This window comes from Poecilia formosa, unplaced genomic scaffold (genome assembly GCF_000485575.1).
Source record: "Poecilia formosa unplaced genomic scaffold, Poecilia_formosa-5.1.2 Scaffold98, whole genome shotgun sequence".
NCBI lineage: Eukaryota > Metazoa > Chordata > Actinopteri > Cyprinodontiformes > Poeciliidae > Poecilia > Poecilia formosa.
This window is the reverse complement of record NW_006800037.1, coordinates 806,379-820,308: the sequence shown is the minus strand read 5'-3', so window position 1 is coordinate 820,308 and position 13,930 is coordinate 806,379. Positions and strand designations below refer to the sequence as shown.

The 13,930-nt window shown below is 39.9% G+C and overlaps 2 protein-coding genes across 6 annotated transcripts; both read right to left on the bottom strand.

The window, feature by feature from the left end:
• Window positions 1-87: 87 nt before the first annotated feature.
• Window positions 88-3,581, bottom strand: fpgt (fucose-1-phosphate guanylyltransferase). The gene is made up of 4 exons (XM_007558673.2): window positions 3,367-3,581; window positions 3,128-3,295; window positions 2,953-3,045; window positions 88-2,027 (listed from the first exon to the last, which is right to left on the bottom strand). Exons 1-4 carry the CDS (start codon window positions 3,437-3,439, stop codon window positions 625-627), a joined length of 1,737 nt encoding a protein of 578 aa, XP_007558735.1. The 5' UTR covers window positions 3,440-3,581; the 3' UTR covers window positions 88-624.
• Window positions 3,582-5,055: 1,474 nt separating this feature from the next.
• On the bottom strand, window positions 5,056-13,093 carry acot11b (acyl-CoA thioesterase 11b). Of its 5 annotated transcripts, none has more exons than XM_016674643.1 (16): window positions 12,901-13,091; window positions 11,915-12,113; window positions 11,415-11,484; window positions 11,052-11,112; window positions 10,852-10,953; window positions 10,620-10,755; window positions 10,385-10,538; window positions 9,155-9,274; window positions 8,842-8,980; window positions 8,684-8,739; window positions 7,601-7,667; window positions 7,439-7,522; window positions 6,928-7,061; window positions 6,550-6,681; window positions 5,873-6,010; window positions 5,056-5,797 (listed from the first exon to the last, which is right to left on the bottom strand). In XM_016674643.1, the coding sequence occupies exons 2-16, from the start codon at window positions 12,102-12,104 to the stop codon at window positions 5,587-5,589; spliced, it is 1,794 nt and encodes a 597-aa protein (XP_016530129.1). In that variant the 5' UTR covers window positions 12,105-12,113; window positions 12,901-13,091; the 3' UTR covers window positions 5,056-5,586. The 5 variants fall into 5 exon arrangements, with proteins under 5 accessions (XP_016530129.1, XP_007558732.1, XP_016530128.1 ...); XM_007558670.2 differs by having other exon boundaries at window positions 5,884-6,010; window positions 12,901-13,088; XM_016674642.1 differs by having other exon boundaries at window positions 10,385-10,755; window positions 12,901-13,093.
• Between the last annotated feature and the right edge of the window lie 837 nt (window positions 13,094-13,930).

Sequence of the window (13,930 nt, the reverse complement as noted above, 5' to 3'; positions counted from 1 at the left end):
ACAAAGCATGTGATCGGTGAGTAGTAGCGCCAAAAACAGCATGACAAACAGGGGAGAAGGACACAGGACAAAATGCGTGACAGAAAAATCGTATTCATTTTTATTATAGGTTTGAATTTCTAACAGCATTATGACTTGCTTCTACTGAAATGCTCACAGAATAACATCGACTGCAGTGTGTAATGAAGCAGCTGGTGGGGGTGTACTATGATAATTTAGAAAATATCTCACAAAAATGCCCTTTCTGTGCCGTTTGATAATAACAGCAATTTTGGCATTTCAAAAAGGGGGGAAAATTAACAGAACGTTTCAAACAGGTTGGCAAATTTTCCAGCAGCACCAGATAGTGCAATAGTAGTAATGTGTTATGACCATTAAAATTCATGATGGCAAAGCGAAAGTATCCTCAACCAAATTTGTTTGTCACAATTCCAATTGTGAACTGTTCCAATTTAATGAATGTAAACCCACACATAAAAGTAAGAAAAAAAACATGACTCACATTGTGGTTTTATGGAAACTGTTGTTTTAAAAGGAAAAAAAAGTTACAAAATGTCAAAACATTCACTTTCACCAACAAAGCGAAACGCTCTAAATGAATTCAATGTCTGTAGCGACGGTTGTTTACATGCCGAGCTGGACATTGATGTCATGATGTAGCCTCCTCTTGAGCTTCAGCATTTCCTCCAGGTTCTTGCGCTGTAAACAGTCCTGCATCGACATCAGAGCTGCGTCTCTGGGAGGGGGGCTTGTGGAGCCACTCAGGATGGCCTGCAGCATTCTGAGAGACGCCGAGAAGGAGCTCTGCTGCTCGGAGCAAACAGGAAACAAGCAAGCGTTCCACAAACTGCAGCTCGACGCGTCTCCTGAGAATCTGAGGCGTTCGTTCTCCATCCCCCAGTGGGACAGGCACTTTGCAAGGTCCAGTCCAAAAAGCTTTAGTTCCTCCAAATATGTAGGAGAAGCCACGCTTTGCTTTAAATTGTCCTCGATACCAAAGAAGACGGTAACAAAACTGATTTGTTTCTGGTGGGTAACGCATAACGTGTGCATGAAAGCCCCAGCAGGCACACAGAGGCCTGGACTCACCCAGCAGCTGCTGATGATGGACCCCCCACCCACGGACACCCCTGTTTCCAGTCTGGAGTACTCCACCACTGACCCAGCCTCCACAGAGCAACTGGGATCAAGGACACTGTACATGATGCAGCAACCAGAGAAGTTTTCATTGGCATTTACGCTGAAGGCAGATGACAGGAGATCCAGCTCGCCCCTGAACGCCTCGTCCTCCGTCAGGTGGAAGAGGTACTCTGAGGTGGTCCCGATGTGATAAAACTTAGAGTTGTTGAGGAGAATGACATTGAGGGGCGTCCCTTTAAGTAGATGGAAGATCTTTTGTCGGATTTCAACCAGACCGCTCTCCTCTTTGGTGACATTAGCCGTGTTTTTGGTGTACTCCATTGTGGCTTTCGGCCCCAGAGCTTGAAGAAAGTCCCCGTATGCGTCGATCTCACAGTTCAACGGACCCAACTCATTCAGCAGGTTCAGAAGTGACTTGGCAGTCTTAAAGTCCATATAATAGGTGCTGTCTGTGTAGACAAACTCAATGTCAGACATGGAAAACAGGCCATTCTGATTCGCGCAAACAGCTCCACTGTCCCGCATCTTATCGATGCTTGGCTTGTGCAGAAAACACAGGCAGGAGGCATTCTCCATTTCCGGATACGAGGAACGTTCACGTGGCTCCAACACAAACACGCCATGGGTGGTTCCCACAGAGAGTGGGGAGGGGTGGGCTAAAGCTGTAAAGCCTGGTTTATCAAAGCTGACTCTCTCCTCCTCTGGAATGCTGTAGAGTTCGATGTCGTCTGCACAGGTCACCAAGAAGCCAGGCTTCATTTGTGATGGGAAATCCACATACATGGCCAGTTTGAACTCCAGCATCTGGTAGATGGGGTTCCCCAGCGGTAAAGGCATGAAGATCTTTCCCAGAGCGCTGGCACTGGGCATTCGCTGGCTGAAGCCACCTGAAGGTACAACATGTGGAAGTGACAAATGTTGGTGGGTGTTTTTCTTTATTTTAATACAATTCTACATTTATTAAAAATATATTTTGTATTATTTACTTTCAATAGAGAATATATTCAGTGTTTAGTTTTGTAATTCCTAAACAGTTTCATCTTTCCCTTAGGGATACGTTTCCACCGTTATGGAGGAAGCTGACGGACAAAAAAACAAAAAGAGAGAAAAGACAAGAAAAGATAAACTGTGATATAGGAACAGAAATTGTGCATACAACGGAGTTGTTTGCAAAAACAAGGTTTGAACTATCCACTATTAAAAAAACATAACTGTGATTAAATTGTACTGTACTGTTGTGATTAAAACTAATTTTCGTTCTTCATCTGTCACTGCAAGCTTTGGCAACTGTGCTACAGCCACCTACAAATATTGGCAAATAGCAAATTGAGACTCTATTCATTTGGCCAATTATATGATTGGCAAGTCTGAATAAAGACACACATTAATGTTGCAATGACAAACGACAACATATTTGATATATTGCACATCTCTAGTTCAATCTTGTCTTTGTTAATTAGCTTTCTTATTATTAATAATAAATCACTTAAAAGTGGTTCTAAGAATCCCCCAAACCACAGTATTTGTATGGTTATCCAACTCCAATAAAACTGATTTAACTGAATGGGACCTTTCACACAATTAAATCCTTTTCTAAGAGCACTTAGAATCCTAAAAACATGTTTGTAATAATCCTGATAATATCTCAATGTATCTTTCAAAACTTCAGGAAAAAAAAATACTATTTTTCCCTTCTTTTTTAAAAGAAATTTTTAAACCTATCATATCCTTCAAGAAAGGTGTACACAAAAAATGTCTACAACCAAACCAACACATTCTGCATGATATTTTAGTTAGAAAAATATAGGTAACCTGCGTGGATCAGGATGACTCTCATGTTGCTCAGAGCTTTTCCATAGATGTCATTCAGGTGCTGAAGAGCATACAGAGTGGAGCCTCCATTTCCTGCAAAACAATACCACTTTAAACATTACAGAACAGTAGCGAAAAGAGTGCAACAAAATAACGCAGACAGCGGTTTACTGACCTATTTTGCACCCAGGAGGATCCGAGAAGACCTTGTACTGAACTCCGACGGGAAGCTCTTTCCTCTCAACCTTCTCTCTGATCTGCAGCTCGTAAGCTTCCCTCTGGCTCCCGTCCACAGCAGTCACAGCCACGACATCCCAAAACTCACCCGGTAAAACTTCTCGACCTTCAGGAAAGCCAACATGTTACTTCTACTGAGCTCCAGTCGAAGTAAGATGAATGAAAAATTAAGCTCACCACGCAGCGAGTTCAGTCTCCTGAGCTTTTCTCTTGTTGCGGTTTGTAGTTTCCTGCTGCAGGCCTGGCTCATGCTGGCGCTTCTACTGTAAATTAAATACAGTCAGTAGAGAGCCGAATATGTTGTTTTTAGTTCGAACTCACGGGACTTTATTCTGTTTATGTCAGTTCTGTTTTTCCGGGTTTGATCACGTGGTCAGTTGTGTTTACAGCGCATGCGCGCGTCCAATCCGCCGCCAAAATATTTCTTTCTGGTGATATTTAAACAGACAGTTTGCACAAATTGCACAGTCCGACTTTTGCATCTTGAACTCTGTAGTTTTCAAAAGTCTTTACGAATGGCATTGGCTGTTTTATTCCCCTTGTTTACTGCCACTTCTTGTCCCTGATCATGATAGAATGCATAAAAATGACCTGTCAAATTAGCAAAATACCTAAAGATCTGACTTAAAGTAGACTTTTTAATAACTCATCTGTTTTGTGTTGCCCCAAAGCTGGTTTATCTCATAAGCTTTAGAGCTTTTTAATAAGGCCTGAGTGTTTCATAGGTCAAGATCAAGCAAAAATGTATTTCTCTTAAAATTAGTGTAATAATAAAACACAAACAAGCCAAAAGGGGGAAAAAGCCACTGCTTGTCTCTTTAGAAATTAAAGAATAAAAATTATGGAAATCTCAAAACTTAAAAAAGTAACAAGCTCTTTGGTACAGAATTGCTTATTTCTTGTCTGACATGAAAGGAAAAGACAGAACCACAAAACTATAATAAAATTTTTAGCTTCAAATTACCAGTCACAGTACAATTTTTCTGCCCTCAGCATTTGCTGTGATCCTGACCACTGCCTTTAGTATTAATGTTGTTAGGCTGGTTTTCCTGGCTCCCAATTTACCGACACAAAGTGGACTCCATCCCTAATTTCAGCAAATTAGCTCCCTCCAACAACAAACACAATAATGAGTGAATCCACTTTGCTCTGGGTGCAGCCTTTGTAAACTGATTTGCACTTTTAGCTGTATTGATTAGGAATAAACATCATTTTAGCTTGGTGTACACTGTTTGGATGATACCAAGGTTTCCAGCTAAAATTCCTTAATTGCTTGAAATAATATTAGATCAAATGAAGACTGAAAAAAACTAGATGATTTAAAATAACTTTGTTAGTTTTTTGACATGTGCATGCTGTTTAATGTAATAAGCTTGCTCCTGTCTTTAACTTTGTTCAGGATAAGTGTGTGAAAACAGAAATGAGTAATGGGGAAAAAATGCTTTTGTTTGCCTAATGCGCCATTTTAAAGTTTAATTGAAAAATGTATTTCTCTGTTTTTGACCAACAATAGGTAAATGGCCTGTATTTGTTTAGCGCTTTATCTAGTCCAGAGGAAAGTGTTAGTTGTAAAACATGAGTTCAAAATACAGAAATATAATGATGTGATCCTGCAGGAGTGGTGTGCTGATTCTGGGCAAATTTAGTTCCTGTAATCATTAAGAGGATTGGATTTGGCTGTGTTCACGCTGTACTGAGAATTACACCCATTTTCTATGAAGGTGGATTTGCATTAGACAAAAAACTAGTTCATATTCCTCTCCTGGACCTGTGAAACTGTATCAGAAGCTTTTATATAAAAAGGTTTAAGAAAGTTAGGAATGCAAAGTTAAAGGGTGGCGCACATGAAAAATTTCAGAGAATATAATCAACAGCGTTAAAAGATTTATTGTTTAAAGCAATTCAACACATTTTATCCTCAAAGCTTATGTCTATACAATAAAATCAGTTCAAGTGAAATTCTACAAAATTATACATTGTTGTCTCAAATGAAAACAGCAAAGTTATACGCCAAAACCACATGTAAACTTCCTATCGTTGAAGTCAAGTATATTAACATACAAAGTGACAAAGTAGTTACACTTGACCTTATCTAAAAAAGAAAAATTCTTTACAGTGTCAAATCACAGTGAAACAACCATCTGACAACACGAATGGACTGGTATGAACTGATGGCTCACAAAATATAAATAATATATCTAGAAATCTGAATTGCACATTTTTCAAAAAATAATGCTTAGAAACAAAAACTACAGAAGCATAAACTCATTTGTGCGCTTCTGTTTTGAACTTGTCTATGCAAAGTACAAACTAGCAGACCTTCATAATCTCAGAATGGCTTTTAAGCCCAGCACCGCCACAGCAGTGTGAAATCAGGATTAGAGCTGTGAAACAATGCTACTCTGTCCTGATAATGCCCCGACTTTGCTTATGGGAGAGGGGTTTTAAATCAAAATGAAGAAGGCGGCAGAGCACCCAGGCTGTCTTTGTTGGCTTCCAGGAACTGGCTGCAAGCGGAAAACGTGCTGTAGAAGCTGGAGGAGAGGCCAGCCACGTCTGTCGAGATGTAGGGGAGGACACCTGGTGTGGCCTGGTTGTAGTAGGTGAACTGAAACAAAAAATGGATGATCAATTTCGATACCTGCAACAATGCACTGTAAGCATTAGAGCTTGTGCCACAGACATTGGGCTAACCTTGGTGACTGAACTGGACTCCTCCCAGATTGTGAAGCCAGCACAGAGCACCTCTCCTCTTGAGAAATCTTCTGTAGGCGGGTGATTGGGCAAAGTGACAGAACGCAGAGCGATCAGGTACGGGTCCCTGAGAGAGACAAAATGGAATTCTATAATGCAGTTAGATATAGAGCAAAAAAAAAAAAAAAAAAGGTTAAATTCTATGGAGGTACAAAAGAGCCAGAATTCAACAAAAAAAGTTATTACTCAAATGAGTCGACAAACCGCTGTCCAACAAAACCCAGTAATTGTTTAAATTATTTAAACATTTGGTGCACTGCAGCAGACGAACCATTTAAAAATGAATTGACAAAATGCTATCAAAATTATACTTTGCACTTTATATTTTGCATGGAATTTGACCTGTTTATATCAATACACATTGAAGAAAAAATGTGAAATAGTAAAAATAGCAATAACATTCTTTAGAAACTGAAATGTGAGAAATATGATCTAAAATGCTAAATAAAATGAATCCACCATTTAATTGATTTTAACATTTATAATTCACAAACAGCAATCCAGGGCAGTTTTTCTCAACCGTGGGCCAAATTGTGGTATAAATACCAGCCAACCTTATGAAATTGTTTTCGAGCTGGAAAAAGATAACATGTTATTTTGCAGCACCTGGAATCACAAGGCTTCCTTCTAGATGCGAGCAAGATAAAGTCTTTCCCTTTGCCCCCTTTGCTGACAGAAGGAGTAACCACGCGATAAAGAGTGTCATCCTCATCTGCCTGGTTGATCACCTCACACTCCCTGTGGTTGAAACATTGACAAAAAAATTTAATTAGAAACATATTAAAAGTTTTCAGGCTTTTGAGTACTCGACAGTAATGTCACAAGTAAGCGTTCATCTGGAAGTTAGTGTTTTCTTAATGAAAAATCCTGTGCAAAAGCCGTAAATCTCCGCTGCTGGTGGCTGAGATAAGACAGATACTGGGACAATCTAAACTTCATCTGCTGTATTTACAGCACCATGTTGGAAATGTGTGTGTTACTGACTCATAATGCCGGTCCCATTCTTTCCTCCTCCTCAGGTCCGACAACAGGTGGAACACCTGCCCTGCTGGGACGCTGACGTACATCTCCACCTTGACACAGAGCATGTGGTTTTCCTCCAATGTGTATAGTCTCACCTGTCAACATGTATAAACAGAAGTTGTTCAAGGTATCAACATGTACAGAGCCAGTGAGACATTTACATAGACTCCAAGCATGCCTTTTTAGTTTTGGGCTTTTAATGATGCCCCTTGACCATTCTTTTCTTTTCCCAGGGTAAAATGACTTGATAATACATTACTTCAGTGTATTTTTTTGGGGCGGGGGGTCAGACTTATTCAAAGATGTGGTAGAATAAATATGTATGTTTTATAGCAACAAGCAATTTTGCATTTAAAATATATAATTCATATTATCAACATTTTGCTGTATCTGACCATCTCCTACTTCTAAATAATACAATGCAGAATGAAAGTTGTAAAGCTAATCCCAGCCTGGCTAACTATACACTGACCTTATTTTTCTCTGAAGTTAAGACCCAGTTGTTCCGGGTATCCATGAGCTTCAGGGCTGATACGTTGTTGTAGCTCAGGTACATCTGAAAAACCAAACGGTTGAGTGAACTCCTGAGCTTGAGCACCAAGTCTGGTGGGCTTTCATCGCTTCTCTAAGATACCTGGTTACTTGGATCCCAGGGCACAGACAGAGGCACTTGGGTTTGCTTGCAAGAGATGATATATTTCCTGTAAACATTAAGGCACAAAATCAAAGACCAAATCTGACCAGCATCAACACTTATTCGGTTGAGTCCAACACGTTTGGTTACCAAATTGAAGAAACACAGATTATGCTGGAAGCAGAGTGTTTAACAGCTGAACAATGAGCTTTTCATTCTTAGCAAACTCTCCACCAAAGTCTGCTCAGCTGTGATACGCAGCCGAGCCAAGTAATTTTCTAATGAAAAATACTGCAAACAAAGAGCTTTGTCACGCCATATTCACAAAACACTATGGCTGCACCATGATCTTTACAGAGAACTGGTGCTGCATAAGCAAACTGAATTGATTTGAAGATAATATGCATATCAAGAGTTTAAGATTCAGTAAACTAAGATCTACCTCAAACCAAATTCACACTATACAGCAAATCCTAACAATGACTACATTCTCATTATACCAAACATCAACTGAGCACAATTGTAATAAGGTGTGTATTTGTTTTGTTGCACATGTTGCAATAATTAGCACACACACCAACTGAACTTCTTTGCATTTTGTCACATATCAAAAGACCGACTTTGGACATCTCTGATTTAGATCAAAGTATATTCATGAGTTAGAACGTCCTAGTCAAAGTCCAAACTTAAGCTGTGGAAAGGCTTGAAATTGGATGTTCAAAGTTGCTTTCCATTCAATCCAACTGAGCTATTTAGCAAAGAAAAATAGGCAAGCATTTTCAACCTCTTAGATTTGGGAAGCTGGTAGATATACTTCAAAGACTTGGAGCTGTGATTGAAGCAACACATTGTTTTGTACAGTATTGAGTCAGAAGCTGAATGCAAATGTTAATTACCCATTTAAGAATTGTATCTATAAGAAAAAATGCTTGAACACAATGCAACCTTTCCCTTCGATTTCATAAAAACACAGTGCAGTGTGTTGGTCTATCCAGGTTATAATACAAAGATAAGGTTGAAGTTTATGGTTGTAACATGAGAAAATGTGAACATTCAATTCAAGGCTCTATAAATGTGACATACCTGTCAAGGCGAATCTTCTTTCTTGCAATAGCTTCTTTATAACGTCTTCTTCCATCCTTTAAAACACATGAAACCCCAATTTAATCCAGACAAGCGAATGCTGATTACGAATGCAGAGCAAGGTCTCCAAATGATATTAATAAACTTTGTTAACGTACCACAGGTTCGGGTCGTAGGTGCGGGAGCGTGCGGGGCTTCCTGTCGCTGTCCAGCACCTCAAAGGTCATAAAGGCACTGTTGATATGGCGCAGAGGTTCTCCACCCTGATAGGCCTCTGCACAAACTCCCACCTCCATGCTACACAGTATCAGTAATAAAATTAGTATTATTATGTTTTTTTAGAGCTGCAAACACACTAAGCGTACATAAGTGAAGATTGAAATCAGAGGCACTGCACATGGACAGTGCTGACATCACTCAGTTGATTCAGGCATTGTTTACTGAAATCTGTCAGGTAATGTGGAGACGCACCTGTGTTTGAAGGCATTGTTAACAATAGCTTTCAGCACCAGCCGGTCGCCAATGTGTGACGGCCCACGAAAATGGAACATGTCTATGGTCCTCAGGGTCGGGTGGGCGTTACACAATCGGCTGGATCAAGACAAAAAAGAGAGAAGATATGGATGTGTATTTGTGCTATAAAGCACAGATACACATCAAATCCACATCCACTCATGTGTTTAAAGACATGAATGTGTTAAGTACAATATTAAAATTGGGGAAATGTAGCATAGCAATAGCAGCATGGATCTCTAAAGATCTCAGAAAAACAAAGTGGTGATGCTCATAGGTCTCAAAAATAACACTTTAGCTAGATTTACATAAAACAGTCACCCCGAATGTTGACAGAAATGTTTCTTTTCTTTGCTCCTCACAAATCATAACATGGTGGTAACCTTTTTTAAACTTAAATATATATTTTTCAAAACTCCAGTCATACAGATAACAAAACATACTTTATAGAGTATGTATGTACAAGAGTATATACACCCCTTTTGTATCAAACCAAAACCCCAAACCTCAATGCATTTCTTTGGAATTTTATTTGATAGATAAATGACAGAATGCCCCATTATTGTAAGGTATAAAGGAAATTATGCATGTCTTTTACATTTTTTCAAATAAAAATATAAAAGCATGGAGTGCTTATGTATTTAAGAATCACACTTTGTTGCAGTTACAGCTGTAGGCCTCTAGAGGGTATTTCTCTAGCAGCTTGGTAGGCTTGATTGCAAAATAATTTGGATTCAGAAAGAATGGATGCAAAGCATCTCTGAACATCACGTCTTGCCTCAGGTTCCCAACTCTGTTTTCTTATGTATTCATGTATTCATCCCAATACATGAATATATTTTGATCAAAACCACTTCATTGTAGATCTGATTGTATGTTTACAGCTATGTTCCTGGTGTAAGGTGTTCAGTGTCAGACTAAAGCCTTCATCAGCCTCTAACAGGTTTCCTTCCAGATTCGCCTCCCTCTGATCAACTTTGCTCATCCTCCTATACATAATCCCCACAGCATGATGCTGCCAGCGGCGGTGCGTTCAAAAAGTTTACTTTTGTACTCATCTCTATCTGGATCCTTGGCCTTCATGATTTGGGGTTAAAATATAAAAGAATGTTAAATATTTTGAATATTTTCGCAAGCCTCTCTAAAAGTGAAGCTCTTGAAAAGAAAAAGAAAAAAATAACTGCATACCTTGCTGCAATTGTAGCCACATTCTCCATCCAGGCCATGATCTGGCCTCCAAAAGTGCTGACTTGATGGTTGGCATGGGGTGGAAGCACCAGCTCCACGCTCTCCACCCGCGTCTTCTCAGATGGCACGGCGTCGTCATACTCCTGACATTCCCCTGACGAAAGACCCAAAAGAAAAGGCTGTAATCTTTCTGACGTTAGAGGGCGATCTGTTCTAAAAGACCTTGTGTCCTTACCCAGCTGAGCTGTGCTGCTGCTCAGCAGGTCTGTGATAATCTCAGCATGGATGAGTCGCATCCTCCGCCGCTCTGCTGCCAGGCTGTACTCCATCTGCTCCATTTGTGTATAAGGAATCACCTGCTTGAGCTGTACCTGTGCGCACAGAGAACCAAAGCGGCCAGGAGAAGATAAGCGAGCTCCGCCAAAGTGCCGGTGTGCTCCAGATTGTTTCAGTCCCCGCTCCGTTACCTTTCCAGCTTCGGTTCGTCTGGAAACAAACGTGGCAAAGGCACGACAAATTTTCCACTGCCTGTCAGAGTAAAGATCTTCACAAGTCACCAGTATGCCCACCTGAAATTCACATGTTTACTACATTTTTATGTACGAATACGGCTGCTCAACTCAAGTATGATTCACTTTAGTGAAACACCGGAGAGACGTCCACTAACCTCCATGCTGGACGTGAAGGCTCTGTTGACTTTGGCAATAATACTGACAACTTGTCCAACTCTGAAAGAGACAAAGATGGACCCTTCTTTACTATCAACATGATTATACTCAACACAGCATATTCCCTCTTTACCCTCAGATATTATTTGAAGTCAACAGTAAGAAAACTAACTCTAAATGTGGGATGTTTGTCGTCATTGCTAAATATTACGGGAGTGCAGGATGAACCACATTTGATTTCAATTATTTGAAATCAAATAATTGAAATCAACAACTCCAAGCATCTTTCAAAGGGTAGTTTGGTAGATTAATCCTAAACGAACGACACAAGCTGATCATTTTATGTGTTGATAATACTTTACCCTATTGTGTGTTCGAAGTGGATGTCATCGACCGATGCAGTGACACAGGAGCAGCCTGCATGTCTCTCGGCTGGGAAAGGAGAGATTACACTAAAATTAAGAATATTTTTTACTAGCTTTACTCATTCACTTACACCAGCAGCAGAACTTTTCAATTTCACCGAATTTTATTTTATGGTCTATCAAAACTCACTGATGTATGGGAAGATAACAGATGGCTTGCTATCGCGCTTGGATAATAGAATTTATTATCTGTGAAGGTTTGTAGAAAAATAGGCACAGCAAATACCATAGATGCATGAAAAAATATATAAATGAATTTATGAAATGACTTCAGACTTGTATAGCGCTTTTCAGGACCCTGGAAGACACTTTACAATGAAATCAGCTTGTAGTCACAGCTGCCCTGCCCTTCTATATTGTGTCATTGGTCCTTCTGACCACCACCAGCAGGCAAGGTGGGTGAAGTGTCTTGCCCCCAATCATTTCTCATTCCTCACCTGACAAACAGGCTGTGGAGTCCATCCACTTCAGCAGCTGTCCCACACTCAGCTCCCCGCAATGATTGGCGTGGCAGGGCAGCACGATTTGACTCATCTGCACCTCAGTGGGGTTTCTATAAACTTCCCCGGTCTCTTGGATAAGTTGGGGGTCCAGCATGATGTCTGCATCTTTCCCCTCTGATGTCATAACTCACAACTACACAGACAGGAAAAGACAAAATAAATAACAAACATGTTTTTTACACGTAACATAAAAAAAAAAAAAACGTGTGTCATTTTCTGCCCCATGTTTCCTGTTGCAGTGTGTTAATAAAATATATAAAAAAGAGAAGTTAAAGGAGTATGATTAAGTACTGTATTAAGAGTTTAAATGACAAAAGTAAAACTATCTACATTATAAGTGATGCAAACATACACAACATGTTCATAAGTTGAGTAAACAACATAAAAGTGAGAAGTCAGAAGTTAGACGTTTTACTGTGGTCTCTTGCCACATCTGAGAATCACACATTCTTCAACCAACTCAGGGCTTTCCATAATCTTCAGGTAATCTGCAAATACGTTTCACTAAATCCGCAACTTTTCTAACCCTCCACTAAATCTGACCTGAGCTCGCTCTGAATTTCTATGTAATTACAACTAACGACACTCAGGATGCAACAGTACACACAGACTTGCTTTTTATTGCAGGCTGGGGCACGTCCTTTTTAGTGTAACAGACAAACTATTTCAAGACGAGCAGATAAATGGGGCATTCAGGGAAGGCATTTGGTGGGATACTTCTAAACAGGGTCACACACACACACACACACACAGACACAGTCACCTGTTTCCACTGCGTCGGCAATTCTGGATTAATTCCCACAGAAATAACATTCACTACAAACTTCTAACGGCGCTTCTTCAACTATACATGCTCGTATTTCTAAATTGACACTAAACATGTCGGATTTATAATAAGAAAAACACATGAAAGAGCTTACTCGATGTATTAAATTCAGATGAAGTCCAATGAGAGCCAGCGGAGGTGTTGTTAGAGCACATCGAACCGAGCCGTGGATCTTTTTCTTGGTCGCACAATCCTCCAAAAGAGAGCCGCTGAGCACGCAAACAAGCCGCTTGAGTTTAATGAAGAAGTTTGGCCACTGGAGGGAGGGGGAGAGGCAGGGACACCACCCCCCTACAGAGCTTACAGTGTGAACTCTTTTTTTTTTTTTTTTTTTTAAGGTGGAACTGGAGTCCAAACGCCAAGCTTTAACAGAGGCAGGTGACGTTAACTCATTTAAAAGTATCAAAACTTATCTTTTTAAGTATTCCTCCGGGACTTAACTTTAAATACTAAATTCACATGTAGCTCAAACTTCGAGACTATATTACATTTGCAACTGTGATGCAATTTGCACATTATCCAGCAATGGAAACAGCACAGACAACAAATCTGCATTTTAAATATGATGCTGGCAACATGTTGGAAAACAAGATGGGGGTGGAGGCTCGCCTCCCACTGGGTTGCATCAGCTTCCAGCACTGCTTGGAAGAGTTTTGGAGTTGAAGGGACCAGATGGAAATAAAGTCTTTACCCTCCTTGTTAACTAAAAAAAAAAAAAAAGAGCTAAATATCTCATCTTCTTTTCAATTTCAGCAACAATAGATGATGGGAATGTCTGATACTGCTTGAGAATAGTGGCTGGTTGTTGGCAATATGTTCCCTATTTCCCCCTCTGGAATTGTCTTTCTAAATTTAGCAACACTTTGCCTAAAATGCCTGAATGACTGCAGATGTTGCTGCAAAACCCTTTGCTCAGCAATTATCATTCTCTCACTCCTGCACCTCAGATTATAATGGATGATAATCTTTCCTGTGATAACAGATGTTCTCTTTGAACATATTGTCTAAAAGCATATGTAAAATTTAGATTTTTTCTTCTTTGTTTTGCACAAACCCAAAATGTGGAATTCTCTTTGGATCTTGAAAAATACAAAAAGGGAAGGAAAAACACATTCTTTCTCCTT

What these genes read in the sequence shown, in the direction of transcription:
- fpgt (XM_007558673.2), bottom strand. Translation starts at nt 3,439, where the DNA reads ATGAGCCAGGCCTGCAGCAGGAAACTACAAACCGCAACAAGAGAAAAG. An exon ending in GAGACTGAACTCGCTGCGTG is followed by an intron (nt 3,296 to 3,366) that starts GTGAGCTTAATT and finishes GCTTTCCTGAAG; the next exon opens with GTCGAGAAGTTTTACCGGGT. An exon ending in TCCTCCTGGGTGCAAAATAG is followed by an intron (nt 3,046 to 3,127) that starts GTCAGTAAACCG and finishes ATTGTTTTGCAG; the next exon opens with GAAATGGAGGCTCCACTCTG.
- acot11b (XM_016674642.1), bottom strand. Translation starts at nt 12,104, where the DNA reads ATGACATCAGAGGGGAAAGATGCAGACATCATGCTGGACCCCCAACTT. An exon ending in CCTTCACGTCCAGCATGGAG is followed by an intron (nt 10,954 to 11,051) that starts GTTAGTGGACGT and finishes TGTGAATTTCAG; the next exon opens with GTGGGCATACTGGTGACTTG. An exon ending in GTCACCAAGGTTAGCCCAAT is followed by an intron (nt 5,798 to 5,872) that starts GTCTGTGGCACA and finishes TTTTTGTTTCAG; the next exon opens with TTCACCTACTACAACCAGGC.